The sequence below is a fragment of the Protomyctophum parallelum genome (assembly GCF_964188405.1).
Source record: "Protomyctophum parallelum genome assembly, chromosome: 4".
Taxonomy (NCBI): domain Eukaryota; kingdom Metazoa; phylum Chordata; class Actinopteri; order Myctophiformes; family Myctophidae; genus Protomyctophum; species Protomyctophum parallelum.
This window is the reverse complement of record NC_139700.1, coordinates 56,820,656-56,842,960: the sequence shown is the minus strand read 5'-3', so window position 1 is coordinate 56,842,960 and position 22,305 is coordinate 56,820,656. Positions and strand designations below refer to the sequence as shown.

The 22,305-nt window shown below is 49.3% G+C and overlaps 1 protein-coding gene across 1 annotated transcript; it reads left to right on the top strand.

The window, feature by feature from the left end:
• LOC310857297 (aquaporin-9-like) lies at window positions 1–20,550 on the top strand (the record flags this gene model as incomplete). The annotated part of the gene is made up of 6 exons (XM_083762910.1): window positions 1–78; window positions 1,205–1,331; window positions 15,956–16,093; window positions 17,304–17,422; window positions 18,159–18,376; window positions 20,313–20,550. The coding sequence occupies 6 exons, from the start codon at window positions 1–3 to the stop codon at window positions 20,548–20,550; spliced, it is 918 nt and encodes a 305-aa protein (XP_083619036.1).
• Window positions 20,551–22,305: the final 1,755 nt, after the last annotated feature.

Below are 22,305 nucleotides of genomic sequence, written 5' to 3'. Positions count from 1 at the left end.
ATGAGGCGACGCTGCGCTCTCAAAAGCACCATCCTACGGGAAGTGCTGGCCGAGTTCCTGGGAACCTTCGTCTTGGTGGTGAGTTAATCTATGTAAATCTATGTTAATCTATGTAAATCTATGTATTTATTAAGTTATTCACTCACTCACTAATCTATGTATTTATTAAGTTATTCACTCACTAATCTATGCATTTATTAAGTTATTCACTCACTCACTAATCTATGCATTTATTAAGTTATTCACTCACTAATCTATGCATTTATTAAGTTATTCACTCACTAATCTATGCATTTATTAAGTTATTCACTCACTCACTAATCTATGCATTTATTAAGTTATTCACTCACTAATCTATGCATTTATTAAGTTATTCACTCACTAATCTATGCATTTATTAAGTTATTCACTCACTAATCTATGTATTTATTAAGTTATTCACTCACTAATCTATGCATTTATTAAGTTATTCACTCACTAATCTATGCATTTATTAAGTTATTCACTCACTCACTAATCTATGTATCTATTAAGTTATTCACTCACTAATCTATGCATTTATTAAGTTATTCACTCACTCACTAATCTATGCATTTATTAAGTTATTCACTCACTCACTAATCTATGCATTTATTAAGTTATTCACTCACTCACTAATCTATGCATTTATTAAGTCATTCACTCACTCACTAATCTATGTATTTATTAAGTTATTCACTCACTAATCTATGCATTTATTAAGTTATTCACTCACTAATCTATGCATTTATTAAGTTATTCACTCACTCACTAATCTATGTAACTATTAAGTTATTCACTCACTAATCTATGCATTTATTAAGTTATTCACTCACTCACTAATTATGCATTTATTAAGTTATTCACTCACTCACTAATCTATGCATTTATTAAGTTATTCACTCACTCACTAATCTATGTATTTATTAAGTCATTCACTCACTCACTAATCTATGTATTTATTAAGTCATTCACTCACTCACTAATCTATGCATTTATTAAGTTATTCACTCACTCACTAATCTATGTAGTTGCTTTGCATGCGTGAATGTAACTACTGCATCTGTGTGTGTGTGTGTGTGTGTGTGTGTGTGTGTGTGTGCGTGTGCGTGCGTGCGTGCGTGCGTGTGTGTGTGTGTGTGTGTGTGTGTGTGTGTGTGTGCCTGTGTGTGTGTGTGTTCTCCAGCTGTTCGGTGTGGGTTCCGTGGCCCAGACGGTGCTCAGTCGGAACACTCTAGGAGAACCTCTGACGGTCCACATCGGGTTCTCCGTGGGCCTGGCCATGGCCGCGTACGTCTCTGGAGGAGTGTCAGGTAACCCCCCCTCTGTCACGCTCTGTTTAGGTAACCCCCCGTCTGTCACGCTCTGTTTAGGTAACCCCCCGTCTGTCACGCTCTGTTTAGGTAACCCCCCGTCTGTCACGCTCTGTTTAGGTAACCCCCCGTCTGTCACGCTCTGTTTAGGTAACCCCCGTCTGTCAGGCTCTGTTTAGGTAACCCCCCGTCTGTCACGCTCTGTTTAGGTAACCCCCCGTCTGTCACGCTCTGTTTAGGTAACCCCCCGTCTGTCAGGTAACCCCCCGTCTGTCAGGTAACCCCCCGTCTGTCAGGTAACCCCCCGTCTGTCAGGTAACCCCCCGTCTGTCAGGTAACCCACCGTCTGTCACCCTCTGTCAGGCCCAACGCTGGACAGGACCTGTGACGCCGTCCTTTTTATTTGTGTTTTTTTGGTCATTAACCCATTCTGACCGGGCACCCATTTTGGTGTTAGCATCATGTTATGCTTTAGCTATTGAAAAATAGCAGATCTACAAGCTCATATCGCGCCACCGAGTGGCGCGATACGAGCTTGTAGGTCTGCTATTTTTGAAAAATCGAAGACACTTTTAGAATCTGATCTCAGGTCAGAATGGGTTAATAATTAAACTGTCAGGATGTAATAGACATTTTTAGAATCTGATCTCAGGTCAGGTTAATAAGGTTCACATAATGAGAGGCCTGCTCTCAAAATGTCCTAAATGTCATTATACTTTAAGTAGCATCATGTGACGTGTCAAACTAGGGGGTTTCATGATTCTGAATCCATCCCAAACATTAGTTTTTCACAAAAAACACTCCTTGGGCTAAAGAACGGCCATAGCCATCATCATGAATGCGATGAGGTCAGCACATTGGGGCATATTATTTGGGCAAGTGGATATGGCCGAATTGTTTTTTGTGTTTTTTGTGCAAAACTAATGCTTGGATTGTGGTAATATAGTACAGTATGGTGCAGATATACAGTATGGTATGGCGGTTGCCATACTCAATGGCCTTGTGGTTAGAGTGTCCGCCCTGAGACTGGGAGGTCGGGGTTCGATCCCCGGCCCGGGTCATACCAAAGACTCTAAAAATGGGACCCAGTGCCTCCCTGCTTGACACTCAGCATCAAGGGTTGTATGGGGGGTAAGTCCCTGCGACATACTAGCGTCATGTCCAGGGGGTGTACTTATACATCAAGCTGCCTCACGCTACAGAAACAGGAGATAGGCTCCTGCCCTATGGGCCTCATGGCTACAGAAACAGGAGATAGGCCTGCCCTATGGGCTCCTGCCCCTATGGGCCTCATGGCTACAGAAACAGGAGATAGGCTCCTGCCCTATGGGCCTCATGGCTACAGAAACAGGAGATAGGCTCCTGCCCCTATGGGCCTCATGGCTACAGAAACAGGAGATAGGCTCCTGCCCCTATGGGCCTCATGGCTACAGAAACAGGAGATAGGCTCCTGCCCCTATGGGCCTCATGGCTACAGAAACAGGAGATAGGCTCCTGCCCCTATGGGCCTCATGGCTACAGAAACAGGACATAGGCTCCTGCCCCTATGGGCCTCATGGCTACAGAAACAGGTGATAGGCTCCTGCCCCTATGGGCCTCATGGCTACAGAAACAGGAGATAGGCTCCTGCCCCTATGGGCCTCATGGCTACAGAAACAGGAGATAGGCTCCTGCCCCTATGGGCCTCATGGCTACAGAAACAGGAGATAGGCTCCTGCCCCTATGGGCCCCATGGCTACAGAAACAGGACATAGGCTCCTGCCCCTATGGGCCTCATGGCTCGGCAAGGCTACTACTTATGGTGGTTACAGGTTAGCCTGTCCTGTGTGTGCCACCCCCCCGGCCTGCCCCCCCCCCCCCCCCCCCCCACCCCCCCGGCCTCCAGGATCACACAAAACGTGCCACCACGGCGTTGGTCACAGTCATTTAGTGCATGTGACGCTGTGGCGGTCACACACATAGTGCACGTGAAGCTGTGGAGTGACCATTGATTGATTTCCGTGCTGCTGCTGAACCTCAATGTCGGTCACACTGAGCCCCGAGGCTGTCCATGTCCTGCAAAGATACATCCATGTCACACACACACACACACACACACACACACACACACACACACACACACGCCATACTGTCACACTGTCACACTGTGACACACACACACGCACACATGCAGTGCCACGCAAGCAAGCTGGAAAGAGTATAGTACGTCGCGCATCAAAGAAACATTGCATGTAATGCAGCCTCCCTACACTTTCCTCACTCTATTCCACCAGAATAATTAGGAAGGCAAATAAATAGGGAGCACGGTAGGTGGCACAGTCGGTAGTGCTGTCGCCTCACAGCTAGAAGGTCCTGGGTTCGATTCCCCGCTCGGGACGCTGTGGGTGCTGGCAGCGTGTTTCCTCCTCCGCGTCATCAGTGCCCATACCCGAAGGCGGGGTTGGGAGAAAGGGCCTTTCTGTGTGGAGTTTGCATGTTCTCCCCGTGTCCCCTATAGGGTAGGTACCCTCACATGTTCTCCCCGTGTCCCCTATAGGGTAGGTACCCTCACATGTTCTCCCCGTGTCCCCTAGGGTAGGTACCCTCACATGTTCTCCCCGTGTCCCCTAGGGTAGGTACCCTCACATGTTCTCCCCGTGTCCCCCAGGGTAGGTACCCTCACATGTTCTCCCCGTGTCCCCTAGGGTAGATACCCTCACATGTTCTCCCCGTGTCCCCTAGGGTAGGTACCCTCACATGTTCTCCCCGTGTCCCCTAGGGTAGGTACCCTCACATGTTCTCCCCTTGTCCCCCATATATGGGGACTAGGTTGGTCTCCCCTTGTCCCCCATATATGGGGACTAGGTTGGTCTCCCCTTGTCCCCCATATATGGGGACTAGGTTGGTCTCCCCTTGTCCCCCATATATGGGGACTAGGTTGGCGGAGGGTGTGTAGAGCCCAGGATCACATTAGATAATTGACACAGGGGTGAAAAATGGGTTACAGAATTGTGGGATAAAAAAATATTTTAAAAAAAAAGAAAAAAAGAGGAAGGCAAATAAAATCATTGCAGACAACTCCCATCCTGCACAGACATCACCTCTTCAATCTCCTCCCATCAGGCAGGAGATATAGAAGTATCCAGAGCTCAACATGTCGCTTCAGGGATAGCACTTACCCTGTAGCCATTTTAAAAGAAACTGAATGTAATTTCTTATGCTGCTGGTTTCTGTTTCTCTATTGTTTTGTCCTTCTTGTTTGTGTATCTATGGTTGTCTGTATATGTTTAGTATGAACCAAGACAAATTCCTATCAACTTGTTGACATGGCAAATAAATTATTGAATTGAATTGAGAAGCACACCATACTCTGTCACGCACGCTAGTAGTCTGAAAAACCCACCTCTTCAGAATCCATCTTAGCCCATAGCACTTCCCCTAGCCTCGACGACCTCACAGGCATATGGAAAGACTCCGTTTATGGAACTTATAGCATGTATGTAGACATGGCACTATAGTGTGGGTTAGCGCCCCAGCCTGTGTCCTCCATGAGGAGGTGAGCAGTGTGGGTCAGCGCCCCAGCCTGTGTCCTCCATGAGGAGGTGAGCAGTGTGGGTTAGCGCCCCCAGCCTGTGTCCTCCATGAGGAGGTGAGCAGTGTGGGTTAGCGCCCCAGCCTGTGTCCTCCATGAGGAGGTGAGCAGTGTGGGTTAGCGCCCCAGCCTGTGTCCTCCATGAGGAGGTGAGCAGTGTGGGTTAGCGCCCCAGCCTGTGTCCTCCATGAGGAGGTGAGCAGTGTGGGTTAGCGCCCCCAGCCTGTGTCCTCCATGAGGAGGTGAGCAGTGTGGGTTAGCGCCCCAGCCTGTGTCCTCCATGAGGAGGTGAGCAGTGTGGGTTAGCGCCCCAGCCTGTGTCCTCCATGAGGAGGTGAGCAGTGTGGGTTAGCGCCCCAGCCTGTGTCCTCCATGAGGAGGTGAGCAGTGTGGGTTAGCGCCCCAGCCTGTGTCCTCCATGAGGAGGGGAGCAGTGTGGGTTAGCACCCCAGCCTGTGTCCTCCATGAGGAGGTGAGCAGTGTGGGTTAGCGCCCCAGCCTGTGTCCTCCATGAGGAGGTGAGCAGTGTGGGTTAGCGCCCCAGCCTGCAGTGTCCTCCATGAGGAGGTGAGCAGTGTGGGTTAGCGCCCCAGCCTGTGTCCTCCATGAGGAGGTGAGCAGTGTGGGTTAGCGCCCCAGCCTGTGTCATCCATGAGGAGGTGAGCAGTGTGGGTTAGCGCCAGCCTGTGTCCTCCATGAGGAGGTGAGCAGTGTGGGTTAGCGCCCCAGCCTGTGTCCTCCATGAGGAGGTGAGCAGTGTGGGTTAGCGCCCCAGCCTGTGTCCTCCATGAGGAGGGGAGCAGTGTGGGTTAGCGCCCCAGCCTGTGTCCTCCATGAGGAGGTGAGCAGTGTGGGTTAGCGCCCCCAGCCTGTGTCCTCCATGAGGAGGTGAGCAGTGTGGGTTAGCGCCCCAGCCTGTGTCCTCCATGAGGAGGTGAGCAGTGTGGGTTAGCGCCCCCATGAGGAGGTGAGCAGTGTGGGTTAGCGCCCCCATGAGGAGGTGAGCAGTGTGGGTTAGCGCCCCAGCCTGTGTCCTCCATGAGGAGGTGAGCAGTGTGGGTTAGCGCCAGCCTGTGTCCTCCATGAGGAGGTGAGCAGTGTGGGTTAGCGCCCCAGCCTGTGTCCTCTGAGGAGGTGAGCAGTGTGGGTTAGCGCCCCAGCCTGTGTCCTCCATGAGGAGGGGAGCAGTGTGGGTTAGCGCCCCAGCCTGTGTCCTCCATGAGGAGGTGAGCAGTGTGGGTTAGCGCCCCAGCCTGTGTCCTCCATGAGGAGGTGAGCAGTGTGGGTTAGCGCCCCCATGAGGAGGTGAGCAGTGTGGGTTAGCGCCCCCATGAGGAGGTGAGCAGTGTGGGTTAGCGCCCCAGCCTGTGTCCTCCATGAGGAGGTGAGCAGTGTGGGTTAGCACCCCAGCCTGTGTCCTCCGTGAGGAGGTGAGCAGTGTGGGTTAGCGCCCCCATGAGGAGGTGAGCAGTGTGGGTTAGCGCCCCCATGAGGAGGTGAGCAGTGTGGGTTAGCACCCCAGCCTGTGTCCTCCATGAGGAGGTGAGCAGTGTGGGTTAGCGCCCCAGCCTGTGTCCTCCATGAGGAGGTGAGCAGTGTGGGTTAGCGCCCCAGCCTGTGTCCTCCATGAGGAGGTGAGCAGTGTGGGTTAGCGCCCCAGCCTGTGTCCTCCATGAGGAGGTGAGCAGTGTGGGTTAGCGCCCCAGCCTGTGTCCTCCATGAGGAGGTGAGCAGTGTGGGTTAGCGCCCCAGCCTGTGTCCTCCATGAGGAGGTGAGCAGTGTGGGTTAGTGCCCCAGCCTGTGTCCTCCATGAGGAGGTGAGCAGTGTGGGTTAGCGCCCCAGCCTGTGTCCTCCATGAGGAGGTGAGCAGTGTGGGTTAGCGCCCCAGCCTGTGTCCTCCATGAGGAGGTGAGCAGTGTGGGTTAGCGGTTACAGTAGGTGTTATCATCGATATGTACGTATCCATGATGAGGCACTTTGCATGTTAAGGAATCCATCATGTCAATGAATCCTTGCATATATCTCTCTCTCTCTCTCTCTCTCTCTCTCTCTCTCTCTCTCTCTCTCTCTCTCTCTCTCTCTCCTCTCCCTCTCCCTCTCCCTCTCCCTCTCCCTCTCCCTCTCCCTCTCCCTCTCCCTCTCTCTCTCTCTCTCTCTCTCTCTCAGCACTACCCCTCTCTCTGTTGCTGGCACCCCCTGCTGGTAATAATAAATGCACGCACGCAGCATTACCCCACACGGACATTGCTGGTTCCACGCATGCGCACACCACTCGTGCTCCTTGGTTGTAGGAGTGGTTGCACCACTCAAAAATATGAGAAAGACTGTTTTTATTGTATCTATCAATTTATCAAATTCTGCAAAGAGGATGTTTAATCAGTGCGTTTCCATTGAGGTTCAATCATCCAGAAGATAAAGGCATATAATAACATCAGTGCGTTAAAATGTGATCTTATGTGATGTTAACTCCTCTGTGTCTCTGTGTCTCTGTGTCTCCAACAGGAGGACATGTTAACCCCTCTGTGTCTCTGTGTCTCCAACAGGAGGACATGTTAACCCCTCTGTGTCTCTGTGTCTCCAACAGGAGGACATGTTAACTCCTCTGTGTCTCTGTGTCTCCAACAGGAGGACATGTTAACTCCTCTGTGTCTCTGTGTCTCCAACAGGAGGACATGTTAACTCCTCTGTGTCTCTGTGTCTCCAACAGGAGGACATGTTAACCCCTCTGTGTCTCTGTGTCTCCAACAGGAGGACATGTTAACTCCTCTGTGTCTCTGTGTCTCCAACAGGAGGACATGTTAACCTCTGTGTCTCTGTGTCTCTGTGTCTCTGTGTCTCCAACAGGAGGACATGTTAACTCCTCTGTGTCTCTGTGTCTCCAACAGGAGGACATGTTAACCCCTCTGTGTCTCTGTGTCTCCAACAGGAGGACATGTTAACTCCTCTGTGTCTCTGTGTCTCCAACAGGAGGACATGTTAACTCCTCTGTGTCTCTGTGTCTCCAACAGGAGGACATGTTAACCCCTCTGTGTCTCTGTGTCTCCAACAGGAGGACATGTTAACCCCTCTGTGTCTCTGTGTCTCCAACAGGAGGACATGTTAACTCCTCTGTGTCTCTGTGTCTCCAACAGGAGGACATGTTAACTCCTCTGTGTCTCTGTGTCTCCAACAGGAGGACATGTTAACCTCTGTGTCTCTGTGTCTCTGTGTCTCCAACAGGAGGACATGTTAACCCCTCTGTGTCTCTGTGTCTCCAACAGGAGGACATGTTAACCCCTCTGTGTCTCTGTGTCTCCAACAGGAGGACATGTTAACCTCTGTGTCTCTGTGTCTCCAACAGGAGGACATGTTAACTCCTCTGTGTCTCTGTGTCTCCAACAGGAGGACATGTTAACTCCTCTGTGTCTCTGTGTCTCCAACAGGAGGACATGTTAACCCCTCTGTGTCTCTGTGTCTCCAACAGGAGGACATGTTAACTCCTCTGTGTCTCTGTGTCTCCAACAGGAGGACATGTTAACTCCTCTGTGTCTCTGTGTCTCCAACAGGAGGACATGTGAACCCCTCTGTGTCTCTGTGTCTCTGTGTCTCTGTGTCTCCAACAGGAGGACATGTTAACCCCTCTGTGTCTCTGTGTCTCCAACAGGAGGACATGTTAACTCCTCTGTGTCTCTGTGTCTCCAACAGGAGGACATGTTAACTCCTCTGTGTCTCTGTGTCTCCAACAGGAGGACATGTTAACTCCTCTGTGTCTCTGTGTCTCCAACAGGAGGACATGTTAACTCCTCTGTGTCTCTGTGTCTCCAACAGGAGGACATGTTAACTCCTCTGTGTCTCTGTGTCTCCAACAGGAGGACATGTTAACTCCTCTGTGTCTCTGTGTCTCCAACAGGAGGACATGTTAACCCCTCTGTGTCTCTGTGTCTCTAACAGGAGGACATGTTAACTCCTCTGTGTCTCTGTGTCTCCAACAGGAGGACATGTTAACCCCTCTGTGTCTCTGTGTCTCCAACAGGAGGACATGTTAACTCCTCTGTGTCTCTGTGTCTCCAACAGGAGGACATGTTAACCCCTCTGTGTCTCTGTGTCTCCAACAGGAGGACATGTTAACTCCTCTGTGTCTCTGTCTGTCCAACAGGAGGACATGTTAACCCCTCTGTGTCTCTGTGTCTCCAACAGGAGGACATGTTAACCCCTCTGTGTCTCTGTGTCTCCAACAGGAGGACATGTTAACTCCTCTGTGTCTCTGTCTGTCCAACAGGAGGACATGTTAACCCCTCTGTGTCTCTGTGTCTCTAACAGGAGGACATGTTAACCCCTCTGTGTCTCTGTGTCTCCAACAGGAGGACATGTTAACTCCTCTGTGTCTCTGTGTCTCCAACAGGAGGACATGTTAACTCCTCTGTGTCTCTGTGTCTCTAACAGGAGGACATGTTAACCCCTCTGTGTCTCTGTGTCTCCAACAGGAGGACATGTTAACCCCTCTGTGTCTCTGTGTCTCTAACAGGAGGACATGTTAACCCCTCTGTGTCTCTGTGTCTCCAACAGGAGGACATGTTAACTCCTCTGTGTCTCTGTCTGTCCAACAGGAGGACATGTTAACTCCTCTGTGTCTCTGTGTCTCCAACAGGAGGACATGTTAACTCCTCTGTGTCTCTGTGTCTCTAACAGGAGGACATGTTAACTCCTCTGTGTCTCTGTGTCTCCAACAGGAGGACATGTTAACTCCTCTGTGTCTCTGTGTCTCTAACAGGAGGACATGTTAACTCCTCTGTGTCTCTGTGTCTCCAACAGGAGGACATGTTAACTCCTCTGTGTCTCTGTGTCTCCAACAGGAGGACATGTTAACTCCTCTGTGTCTCTGTGTCTCCAACAGGAGGACATGTTAACTCCTCTGTGTCTCTGTGTCTCCAACAGGAGGACATGTTAACTCCTCTGTCTCTCTGTGTCTCCAACAGGAGGACATGTTAACTCCTCTGTGTCTCTGTGTCTCCAACAGGAGGACATGTTAACCCCTCTGTGTCTCTGTGTCTCCAACAGGAGGACATGTTAACTCCTCTGTGTCTCTGTGTCTCCAACAGGAGGACATGTTAACTCCTCTGTGTCTCTGTGTCTCCAACAGGAGGACATGTTAACCCCTCTGTGTCTCTGTGTCTCCAACAGGAGGACATGTTAACTCCTCTGTGTCTCTGTGTCTCCAACAGCAGGACATGTTAACTCCTCTGTGTCTCTGTGTCTCCAACAGGAGGACATGTTAACCCCTCTGTGTCTCTGTGTCTCTGTGTCTCTGTGTCTCTGTGTCTCTGTGTCTCTGTGTCTCCAACAGGAGGACATGTTAACTCCTCTGTGTCTCTGTGTCTCCAACAGGAGGACATGTTAACTCCTCTGTGTCTCTGTGTCTCCAACAGGAGGACATGTTAACTCCTCTGTGTCTCTGTGTCTCCAACAGGAGGACATGTTAACTCCTCTGTGTCTCTGTGTCTCCAACAGGAGGACATGTTAACTCCTCTGTGTCTCTGTGTCTCCAACAGGAGGACATGTTAACTCCTCTGTGTCTCTGTGTCTCCAACAGGAGGACATGTTAACTCCTCTGTGTCTCTGTGTCTCCAACAGGAGGACATGTTTACTCCTCTGTGTCTCCAACAGGAGGACATGTTAACTCCTCTGTGTCTCTGTGTCTCCAACAGGAGGACATGTTAACTCCTCTGTGTCTCTGTGTCTCCAACAGGAGGACATGTTAACTCCTCTGTGTCTCTGTGTCTCCAACAGGAGGACATGTTAACCCCTCTGTGTCTGTGTCTCCAACAGGAGGACATGTTAACTCCTCTGTGTCTCTGTGTCTCCAACAGGAGGACATGTTAACCTCTGTGTCTCTGTGTCTCCAACAGGAGGACATGTTAACTCCTCTGTGTCTCTGTGTCTCTGTGTCTCTGTGTCTCTGTGTCTCTGTGTCTCTGTGTCTCTAACAGGAGGACATGTTAACCTCTGTGTCTCTGTGTCTCCAACAGGAGGACATGTTAACTCCTCTGTGTCTCTGTGTCTCTGTGTCTCTGTGTCTCTGTGTCTCTGTGTCTCTGTGTCTCCAACAGGAGGACATGTTAACTCCTCTGTGTCTCTGTGTCTCCAACAGGAGGACATGTTAACTCCTCTGTGTCTCTGTGTCTCTGTGTCTCTGTGTCTCTGTGTCTCCAACAGGAGGACATGTTAACCCCTCTGTGTCTCTGTGTCTCCAACAGGAGGACATGTTAACTCCTCTGTGTCTCTGTGTCTCTGTGTCTCTGTGTCTCTGTGTCTCCAACAGGAGGACATGTTAACTCCTCTGTGTCTCTGTGTCTCCAACAGGAGGACATGTTAACTCCTCTGTGTCTCTGTGTCTCCAACAGGAGGACATGTTAACTCCTCTGTGTCTCTGTGTCTCCAACAGGAGGACATGTTAACTCCTCTGTGTCTCCAACAGGAGGACATGTTAACTCCTCTGTGTCTCTGTGTCTCCAACAGGAGGACATGTTAACTCCTCTGTGTCTCTGTGTCTCCAACAGGAGGACATGTTAACTCCTCTGTGTCTCTGTGTCTCCAACAGGAGGACATGTTAACTCCTCTGTGTCTCTGTGTCTCCAACAGGAGGACATGTTAACTCCTCTGTGTCTCTGTGTCTCCAACAGGAGGACATGTTAACCCCTCTGTGTCTCTGTGTCTCCAACAGGAGGACATGTTAACTCCTCTGTGTCTCTGTGTCTCCAACAGGAGGACATGTTAACTCCTCTGTGTCTCTGTGTCTCCAACAGGAGGACATGTTAACCCCTCTGTGTCTCTGTGTCTCCAACAGGAGGACATGTTAACTCCTCTGTGTCTCTGTGTCTCCAACAGGAGGACATGTTAACTCCTCTATGTCTCTGTGTCTCCAACAGGAGGACATGTTAACTCCTCTGTGTCTCTGTGTCTCCAACAGGAGGACATGTTAACTCCTCTGTGTCTCTGTGTCTCCAACAGGAGGACATGTTAACTCCTCTGTGTCTCTGTGTCTCCAACAGGAGGACATGTTAACCCCTCTGTGTCTCTGTGTCTCCAACAGGAGGACATGTTAACCCCTCTGTGTCTCTGTGTCTCCAACAGGAGGACATGTTAACTCCTCTGTGTCTCTGTGTCTCCAACAGGAGGACATGTTAACTCCTCTGTGTCTCTGTGTCTCCAACAGGAGGACATGTTAACCTCTGTGTCTCTGTGTCTCCAACAGGAGGACATGTTAACACCTCTGTGTCTCTGTGTCTCCAACAGGAGGACATGTTAACCCCTCTGTGTCTCTGTGTCTCCAACAGGAGGACATGTTAACTCCTCTGTGTCTCTGTGTCTCCAACAGGAGGACATGTTAACTCCTCTGTGTCTCTGTGTCTCTGTGTCTCCAACAGGAGGACATGTTAACCCCTCTGTGTCTCTGTGTCTCCAACAGGAGGACATGTTAACTCCTCTGTGTCTCTGTGTCTCCAACAGGAGGACATGTTAACTCCTCTGTGTCTCTGTGTCTCCAACAGGAGGACATGTTAACTCCTCTGTGTCTCTGTGTCTCCAACAGGAGGACATGTTAACTCCTCTGTGTCTCTGTGTCTCCAACAGGAGGACATGTTAACCCCTCTGTGTCTCTGTGTCTCCAACAGGAGGACATGTTAACTCCTCTGTGTCTCTGTGTCTCCAACAGGAGGACATGTTAACTCCTCTGTGTCTCTGTGTCTCCAACAGGAGGACATGTTAACTCCTCTGTGTCTCTGTGTCTCCAACAGGAGGACATGTTAACCCCTCTGTGTCTGTGTCTCCAACAGGAGGACATGTTAACTCCTCTGTGTCTCTGTGTCTCTAACAGGAGGACATGTTAACCTCTGTGTCTCTGTGTCTCCAACAGGAGGACATGTTAACTCCTCTGTGTCTCTGTGTCTCCAACAGGAGGACATGTTAACCCCTCTGTGTCTCTGTGTCTCCAACAGGAGGACATGTTAACTCCTCTGTGTCTCTGTGTCTCCAACAGGAGGACATGTTAACTCCTCTGTGTCTCTGTGTCTCCAACAGGAGGACATGTTAACTCCTCTGTGTCTCTGTGTCTCTGTGTCTCTGTGTCTCCAACAGGAGGACATGTTAACCCCTCTGTGTCTCTGTGTCTCCAACAGGAGGACATGTTAACCCCTCTGTGTCTCTGTGTCTCCAACAGGAGGACATGTTAACTCCTCTGTGTCTCTGTGTCTCCAACAGGAGGACATGTTAACCCCTCTGTGTCTCTGTGTCTCCAACAGGAGGACATGTTAACTCCTCTGTGTCTCTGTGTGTCCAACAGGAGGACATGTTAACTCCTCTGTGTCTCTGTGTCTCCAACAGGAGGACATGTTAACTCCTCTGTGTCTCTGTGTCTCCAACAGGAGGACATGTTAACTCCTCTGTGTCTCTGTGTCTCCAACAGGAGGACATGTTAACTCCTCTGTGTCTCTGTGTCTCCAACAGGAGGACATGTTAACCCCTCTGTGTCTCTGTGTCTCTAACAGGAGGACATGTTAACTCCTCTGTGTCTCTGTGTCTCCAACAGGAGGACATGTTAACTCCTCTGTGTCTCTGTGTCTCCAACAGGAGGACATGTTAACTCCTCTGTGTCTCTGTGTCTCCAACAGGAGGACATGTTAACCCCTCTGTGTCTCTGTGTCTCCAACAGGAGGACATGTTAACCCCTCTGTGTCTCTGTGTCTCCAACAGGAGGACATGTTAACTCCTCTGTGTCTCTGTGTCTCCAACAGGAGGACATGTTAACTCCTCTGTGTCTCTGTGTGTCCAACAGGAGGACATGTTAACTCCTCTGTGTCTCTGTGTGTCCAACAGGAGGACATGTTAACCCCTCTGTGTCTCTGTGTCTCCAACAGGAGGACATGTTAACTCCTCTGTGTCTCTGTGTGTCCAACAGGAGGACATGTTAACTCCTCTGTGTCTCTGTGTCTCCAACAGGAGGACATGTTAACTCCTCTGTGTCTCTGTGTCTCCAACAGGAGGACATGTTAACCTCTGTGTCTCTGTGTCTCTGTGTCTCCAACAGGAGGACATGTTAACTCCTCTGTGTCTCTGTGTCTCCAACAGGAGGACATGTTAACTCCTCTGTGTCTCTGTGTCTCCAACAGGAGGACATGTTAACTCCTCTGTGTCTCTGTGTCTCCAACAGGAGGACATGTTAACCTCTGTGTCTCTGTGTCTCCAACAGGAGGACATGTTAACTCCTCTGTGTCTCTGTGTCTCCAACAGGAGGACATGTTAACTCCTCTGTGTCTCTGTGTCTCCAACAGGAGGACATGTTAACTCCTCTGTGTCTCTGTGTCTCCAACAGGAGGACATGTTAACTCCTCTGTGTCTCTGTGTCTCCAACAGGAAGACATATTAACCCCTCTGTGTCTCTGTGTCTCTGTGTCTCTGTGTCTCCAACAGGAGGACATGTTAACTCCTCTGTGTCTCTGTGTCTCCAACAGGAGGACATGTTAACTCCTCTGTGTCTCTGTGTCTCCAACAGGAGGACATGTTAACCCCTCTGTGTCTCTGTGTCTCTAACAGGAGGACATGTTAACTCCTCTGTGTCTCTGTGTCTCCAACAGGAGGACATGTTAACTCCTCTGTGTCTCTGTGTCTCCAACAGGAGGACATGTTAACTCCTCTGTGTCTCTGTGTCTCCAACAGGAGGACATGTTAACTCCTCTGTGTCTCTGTGTCTCCAACAGGAGGACATGTTAACTCCTCTGTGTCTCTGTGTCTCCAACAGGAGGACATGTTAACTCCTCTGTGTCTCTGTGTCTCCAACAGGAGGACATGTTAACTCCTCTGTGTCTCTGTGTCTCCAACAGGAGGACATGTTAACTCCTCTGTGTCTCTGTGTCTCCAACAGGAGGACATGTTAACTCCTCTGTGTCTCTGTGTCTCCAACAGGAGGACATGTTAACCCCTCTGTGTCTCTGTGTCTCCAACAGGAGGACATGTTAACCCCTCTGTGTCTCTGTGTCTCCAACAGGAGGACATGTTAACTCCTCTGTGTCTCTGTGTCTCCAACAGGAGGACATGTTAACTCCTCTGTGTCTCTGTGTCTCCAACAGGAGGACATGTTAACTCCTCTGTGTCTCTGTGTCTCCAACAGGAGGACATGTTAACTCCTCTGTGTCTCTGTGTCTCCAACAGGAGGACATGTTAACTCCTCTGTGTCTCTGTGTCTCCAACAGGAGGACATGTTAACCCCTCTGTGTCTCTGTGTCTCCAACAGGAGGACATGTTAACTCCTCTGTGTCTCTGTGTCTCCAACAGGAGGACATGTTAACTCCTCTGTGTCTCTGTGTCTCCAACAGGAGGACATGTTAACTCCTCTGTGTCTCTGTGTCTCCAACAGGAGGACATGTTAACTCCTCTGTGTCTCTGTGTCTCCAACAGGAGGACATGTTAACTCCTCTGTGTCTCTGTGTCTCCAACAGGAGGACATGTTAACTCCTCTGTGTCTCTGTGTCTCTAACAGGAGGACATGTTAACTCCTCTGTGTCTCTGTGTCTCCAACAGGAGGACATGTTAACTCCTCTGTGTCTCTGTGTCTCCAACAGGAGGACATGTTAACTCCTCTGTGTCTCTGTGTCTCTGTGTCTCCAACAGGAGGACATGTTAACTCCTCTGTGTCTCTGTGTCTCCAACAGGAGGACATGTTAACTCCTCTGTGTCTCTGTGTCTCCAACAGGAGGACATGTTAACTCCTCTGTGTCTCTGTGTCTCTAACAGGAGGACATGTTAACTCCTCTGTGTCTCTGTGTCTCCAACAGGAGGACATGTTAACTCCTCTGTGTCTCTGTGTCTCCAACAGGAGGACATGTTAACCCCTCTGTGTCTCTGTGTCTCCAACAGGAGGACATGTTAACTCCTCTGTGTCTCTGTGTCTCCAACAGGAGGACATGTTAACTCCTCTGTGTCTCTGTGTCTCCAACAGGAGGACATGTTAACTCCTCTGTGTCTCTGTGTCTCCAACAGGAGGACATGTTAACTCCTCTGTGTCTCTGTGTGTCCAACAGGAGGACATGTGAACCCAGCGGTCTCGTTAGCCATGGTCTTGGTCGGTAAACTGAAGCTGTGGAAGTTTCCTCTGTACGTCCTGGCTCAGTTCCTGGGAGCGTTCACTGGAGCTGCTGCAGTCTTTGCACTGTACTACGGTAAATATATATATAAATATACTGTAATATACATCTGTACTACGGTAAATATATAATGGAATATATATATACATATACTGTAATATATAGCAGACAGTTTGAGAGGGAGAGAGGTGGTGGAGTTGGCTGCTTTTACAGACAGTTTGAGAGGGAGAGAGGTGGTGGAGTTAGCTGTTTTAGCAGACCGTTTGAGAGGGAGAGAGGTTGTGGAGTTAGCTGATTTAGCAGACAGTTTGAGAGGGAGAGAGGTGGTGGCGTTAGCTGCTTTATAGCAGACAGTTTGAGAGGGAGAGAGATGGTGGAGTTAGCTGGTTTAGCAGACAGTTTTAGAGGGAGAGAGGTGGTGGAGTTAGCTGCTTTATAGCAGACAGTTTGAGAGGGAGAGAGGTGGTGTAGTTAGTTGCTTTAGCAGACAGTTTGAGATGGGGAGAGGTGGTGGAGTTAGTAGTTTTAGCAGACAGTTTGAGAGGGAGAGAGGTGGTGGAGTTGGCTGCTTTAACAGACAGTTTGAGAGGGGGAGAGGTGGTGGAGTTAGCTGCTTTATAGCAGACCGTTTGAGAGGGGGAGAGGGGGTGGAGTTAGTTGTTTTAGTAGACAGTTTGAGAGGGAGAGAGATGGTGGAGTTAGCTGCTTTAGCAGACAGTTTGAGAGGGAGAGAGGTGGTGTATTTAGCTGCTTTATAGCAGACATTTTAGAGGGAGATAGGTGGTGGAGTTAGCTGCTTTAGCAGACAGTTTGAGAGGGGGAGAGGGGGTGGAGTTAGTTGTTTTAGTAGACAGTTTGAGATGGGGAGAGGTGGTGGAGTTGGCTGCTTTAACAGACAGTTTGAGAGGGGGAGAGGTGGTGGAGTTAGCTGCTTTGAGGGTCCAATGGAGTTAGCATCTATACACGTCAGTAACGCTGTCGCTAGTCATTACTGTCAAGCAGCTCGTGCTTGACAGCTTTGGGATATTATTGTATTGTTTGCGATTGTGTAGATTAATTGTGTTGAATCATGTGTTGATGTGTTATTACTGTGTATTGTTGCTCATGGATTATTGTATCTTTGGCTCTGCTCTGGAGGGGGGGGGGGGTCGTTGATATCAGAGCTGTGTCTAGGTGCACAGATAATCTGAGATATCAGCGCTGTGTCTCGGTGCACAGATAATCGGAGATAGCAGCGCTGTGTCTCAATGAAATAATAACAACAACGTTGTGGCGTTGCTTCCAGACTCCATCATGGACTTCACCAACGGCATCCTGTCCGTCACGGGCATCAACGCCACGGGACACATCTTCGCCTCGTACCCCGGACGACACCTGTCTGTGCTGGGAGGACTGGTGGACCAGGTGGGTGGACCTAAATGTCTGTCCTGTCCTGTAGGAGGACTAGTGGACCAGGTGGGTGGACCTAAATGTCTGTTCTACTGGTTCCATTCAGTCTGTTCTCCTGGTTCCATTCAGTGATGAAAAACTGCTGTTCTGACAGAAATGTGACTGAATACAGATTGATTGTCCCACTTACCCCAATCCCCCCCCCCCCACACACACACACACACACACATACCCCCCCCCCCCACACACACACACACATACCCCCCACACACACACCCCACCCCCTCCAAACACCCCCCACCCCCACTGCCATGACCCACTTCCAGTCGTTCAATGATCTTTACTCCACATCCGTTATGCCTGCCTGCCTGCCTGCCTGCCTGCCTGCCTGCCTGCCTGCCTGCCTGCCTGCCTGCCTGCCTGCCTGTCTGCCTGCCTGCCTGCCTGTCTGCCTGCCTGCCTGTCTGCCTGCCTGCCTGCCTGCCTGCCTGCCTGTCTGTCTGCCTGCCTGCCTGCCTGCCTGCCTGTCTGCCTGCCTGCCTGCCTGCCTGCCTGCCTGTCTGCCTGCCTGCCTGCCTGCCTGCCTGTCTGTCTGCCTGCCTGCCTGCCTGCCTGCCTGTCTGCCTGCCTGCCTGCCTGCCTGTCTGTCTGTCTGTCTGTCTGTCTGTCTGTCTGTCTGTCTGTATTCATATTGTATTCATCCTGTATTCATCCTGTATTCATATTGTATTCATATTGTATTGTATTTCAGGTGATAGCAACAGGCATGCTGGTGCTCTGCATCCTGGCCATCATCGACGGAGGGAACATCGGCGCTCCCAAAGGGGTGGAGCCTCTGGCCATCGGCCTGGTGGTCATGGCCATTGGGGTGTCCATGGGCCTGAACTGTGGCTACCCGCTGAACCCCGCCCGGGACCTGGGGCCGCGCCTCTTTACCCTGGTGGCTGGCTACGGCATGGAGGTGTTCAGGTAACTATTACCACCCTCTGTACCCTGGTGGCTGGCTACGCCATGGAGGTGTTCAGGTAACTATTACCACCCTCTGTACCCTGGTGGCTGGCTACGCCATGGAGGTGTTCAGGTAACTATTACCACCCTCTGTACACAGAGTACAGCATCTTGCAATGGGTCTGGTCCACAAGATAATGTTGTATATGGTTATGTTCCCAGTACTGGGGGGTATGGTTATGGTTATATAATATTGTATATGGTTATGTTCCCAGTACTGGGGGGTATGGTTATGTTCCCAGTACTGGGGGGTATGGTTATGTTCCCAGTACTGGGGGGTACAGGTGGTGGATATTCTAATGTATTGTATATTATGGTTATGTTCCCAGTACTGGGGGGTACTGTGTATTATAATGTGATGTAAATGGTTATGTTCCCAGTACTGGGGGGTACTGGTGGTGGGTGTTATAATGTATTGTTTATGGTTATGTTCCTAGTACTGGGGGGTACTGGTGGTGGGTGTTATAATGTATTGTTTATGGTTATGTTCCCAGTACTGGGGGGGTACTCGTGGTGGGTGTTATAATGTATTGTTTATGGTTATGTTCCCAGTACTGGGGGGTACTGGTGGTGGGTGTTATAATGTATTGTTTATGGTTATGTTCCCAGTCCTGGGGGGTACTGGTGGTGGGTGTTATAATGTATTGTTTATGGTTATGTTCCCAATACTGGGGGGTACTGGTGGTGGGTGTTATAATGTATTGTTTATGGTTATGTTCCCAGTACTGGGGGGTACATATTATAATGTATTGTTTATGGTTATGTTCCCAGTACTGGGGGGTACTGGTGGTGGGTGTTATAATGTATTGTATATGGCTATGTTCCCAGTACTGGGGGGTACTGGTGGTGGGTGTTATAATGTATTGTTTATGGTTATGTTCCCAGTACTGGGGGGTACTGGTGGTGGGTGTTATAATGTATTGTTTATGGTTATGTTCCCAGTACTGGGGGGTACTGGTGGTGGGTGTTATAATGTATTGTATATGGATATGTTCCCAGTACTGGGGGGTATTATAATGTATTGTATATGGTTATGATCCCAGTACGGGGGGGGGGTACTGATGGGGTGTACTATAATGTATTGTATATGGCTATGTTCCCAGTATTGGGGGGTACATATTATAATGTGTTGTATATGGATATGTTCCCAGTACTGGGGGGTACTGATGGGGTGTACTATAATGTATTGTATATGGATATGTTCCCAGTACTGGGGGGTACTGGTGGTGGGTGTTATAATGTATTGTTTATGGTTATGTTCCCAGTCCTGGGGGGTACTGGTGGTGGGTGTTATAATGTATTGTTTATGGTTATGTTCCCAGTCCTGGGGGGTACTGGTGGTGGGTGTTATAATGTATTGTTTATGGTTATGTTCCCAGTCCTGGGGGGTACTGGTGGTGGGTGTTATAATGCATTGTTTATGGTTATGTTCCCAGTCCTGGGGGGTACTGGTGGTGGGTGTTATAATGTATTGTTTATGGTTATGTTCCCAGTACTGGGGGGTACTGGTGGTGGGTGTTATAATGTATTGTTTATGGTTATGTTCCCAGTACTGGGGGGTACTGGTGGTGGGTGTTATAATGTATTGTATATGGATATGTTCCCAGTACTGGGGGGTATTATAATGTATTGTATATGGATATGTTCCCAGTACTGGGGGGGTATTATACTGTATTGTATATGGCTATGTTCCCAGTACTGGGGGGTACATATTATAATGTGTTGTAAATGGTTATGTTCCCAGTACTGGGGGGTACATATTATAATGTATTGTTTATGGTTATGTTCCCAGTACTGGGGGGTACATATTATAATGTATTGTTTATGGTTATGTTCCCAGTACTGGGGGGTACTGGTGGTGGGTGTTATAATGTATTGTTTATGGTTATGTTCCCAGTACTGGGGGGTACTGGTGGTGGGTCCCCGTGGCCGGGCCCATGCTGGGGGGTCCCGTGGGGGCGGGGCTCTACTTCCTGTTGGTCCAGATGCACCACCCCTCCCCCGCCCGTTGCCACAGCGACGAGGACGCTGGCCCCACCCACGAGCACGAGGACGAGGAGGAGGACGAGGACGAAGAGCTGGAGGACGACATGGACAGCTCCGTGAAGGACAAATACGAGATGATTGAACCCTGACCCCTAATGACCCCCGGTGACCCCCGATGACCCCCGGTGACCCCCGACCCCTAACCCTGAGCAGAGCCATACAGTAAGGCAGAGTTACCACATTAAAGGGGTCAGAAAACCGTTCATGCAGCCGAGTTGGAAATACATTGTTTTCAACGAAATATCAGCAATGTTAGGCATGTGTGCAACATGACAACTGTTTAAAGTACTGTACAGTAACAACTAGGCATGTGTGCAACATGACAACTGTTTAAAGCACTGTACAGTAACAACTAAAGTCTCTTCATGTTTATGTCGTAACTGTGTCTTACTCTCTGGCTCTGACTCTGACTAGAGTTCTATGACTCTGACTAGAGTTCTATGACTCTGACTAGAGTTCTATGACTCTGACTAGAGTTCTATGACTCTGACTAGAGTTCTATGACTCTGACTAGAGTTCTATGACTCTGACTAGAGTTCTATGACTCTGACTAGAGTTCTATGACTCTGACTCTGACTAGAGTTCTATGACTCTGACTCTGACTAGAGTTCTATGACTCTGACTAGAGTTCTATGACTGACTAGAGTTATATGACTCTGACTAGAGTTCTATGACTCTGACTCTGACTAGAGTTCTATGACTCTGACTCTGACTAGAGTTCTATGACTCTGACTCTGACTAGAGTTCTATGACTCTGACTCTGACTAGAGTTATATGACTCTAACTAGAGTTCTCTGACTCTGACTCTGACTAGAGTTCTATGACTCTGACTAGAGTTCTCTGACTCTGACTAGAGTTCTCTGACTCTGTCTGACTCTGACTAGAGTTCTCTGACTCTGACTAGAGGTCTCTGACTCTGACTAGAGTTCTCTGACTCTGTCTGACTCTGACTAGAGTTCTCTGACTCTGACTCTGACTAGAGGTCTCTGACTCTGACTAGAGTTCTCTGACTCTGTCTGACTCTGACTAGAGTTCTCTGACTCTGACTAGAGTTCTATGACTCTGACTAGAGTTCTCTGACTCTGACTAGAGTTCTATGACTCTGACTAGAGTTATATGACTCTGACTAGAGTTCTATGACTCTGACTCTGACTAGAGTTATATGACTCTAACTAGAGTTATCTGACTCTGACTCTGACTAGAGTTCTATGACTCTGACTAGAGTTCTCTGACTCTGACTAGAGTTCTCTGACTCTGACTCTGACTAGAGTTCTCTGACTCTGACTCTGACTAGAGTTCTCTGACTCTGACTAGAGTTATCTGACTCTGACTCTGACTAGAGTTCTCTGACTCTGACTCTGACTAGAGTTCTCTGACTCTGACTAGAGTTATCTGACTCTGACTCTGACTAGAGTTCTATGACTCTGACTAGAGTTCTCTGACTCTGACTAGAGTTCTCTGACTCTGACTCTGACTAGAGTTCTCTGACTCTGACTCTGACTAGAGTTCTCTGACTCTGACTAGAGTTATCTGACTCTGACTAGAGTTCTATGACTCTGACTAGAGTTCTCTGACTCTGACTCTGACTAGAGTTCTCTGACTCTGACTCTGACTAGAGTTCTCTGACTCTGACTCTGACTAGAGTTCTCTGACTCTGACTCTGACTAGAGTTATCTGACTCTGACTCTGACTAGAGTTCTATGACTCTGACTAGAGTTCTATGACTCTGACTCTGACTAGAGTTCTATGACTCTGACTCTGACTAGAGTTCTCTGACTCTGACTATAGTTATCTGACTCTGACTCTGACTAGAGTTCTATGACTCTGACTACAGTTCTCTGACT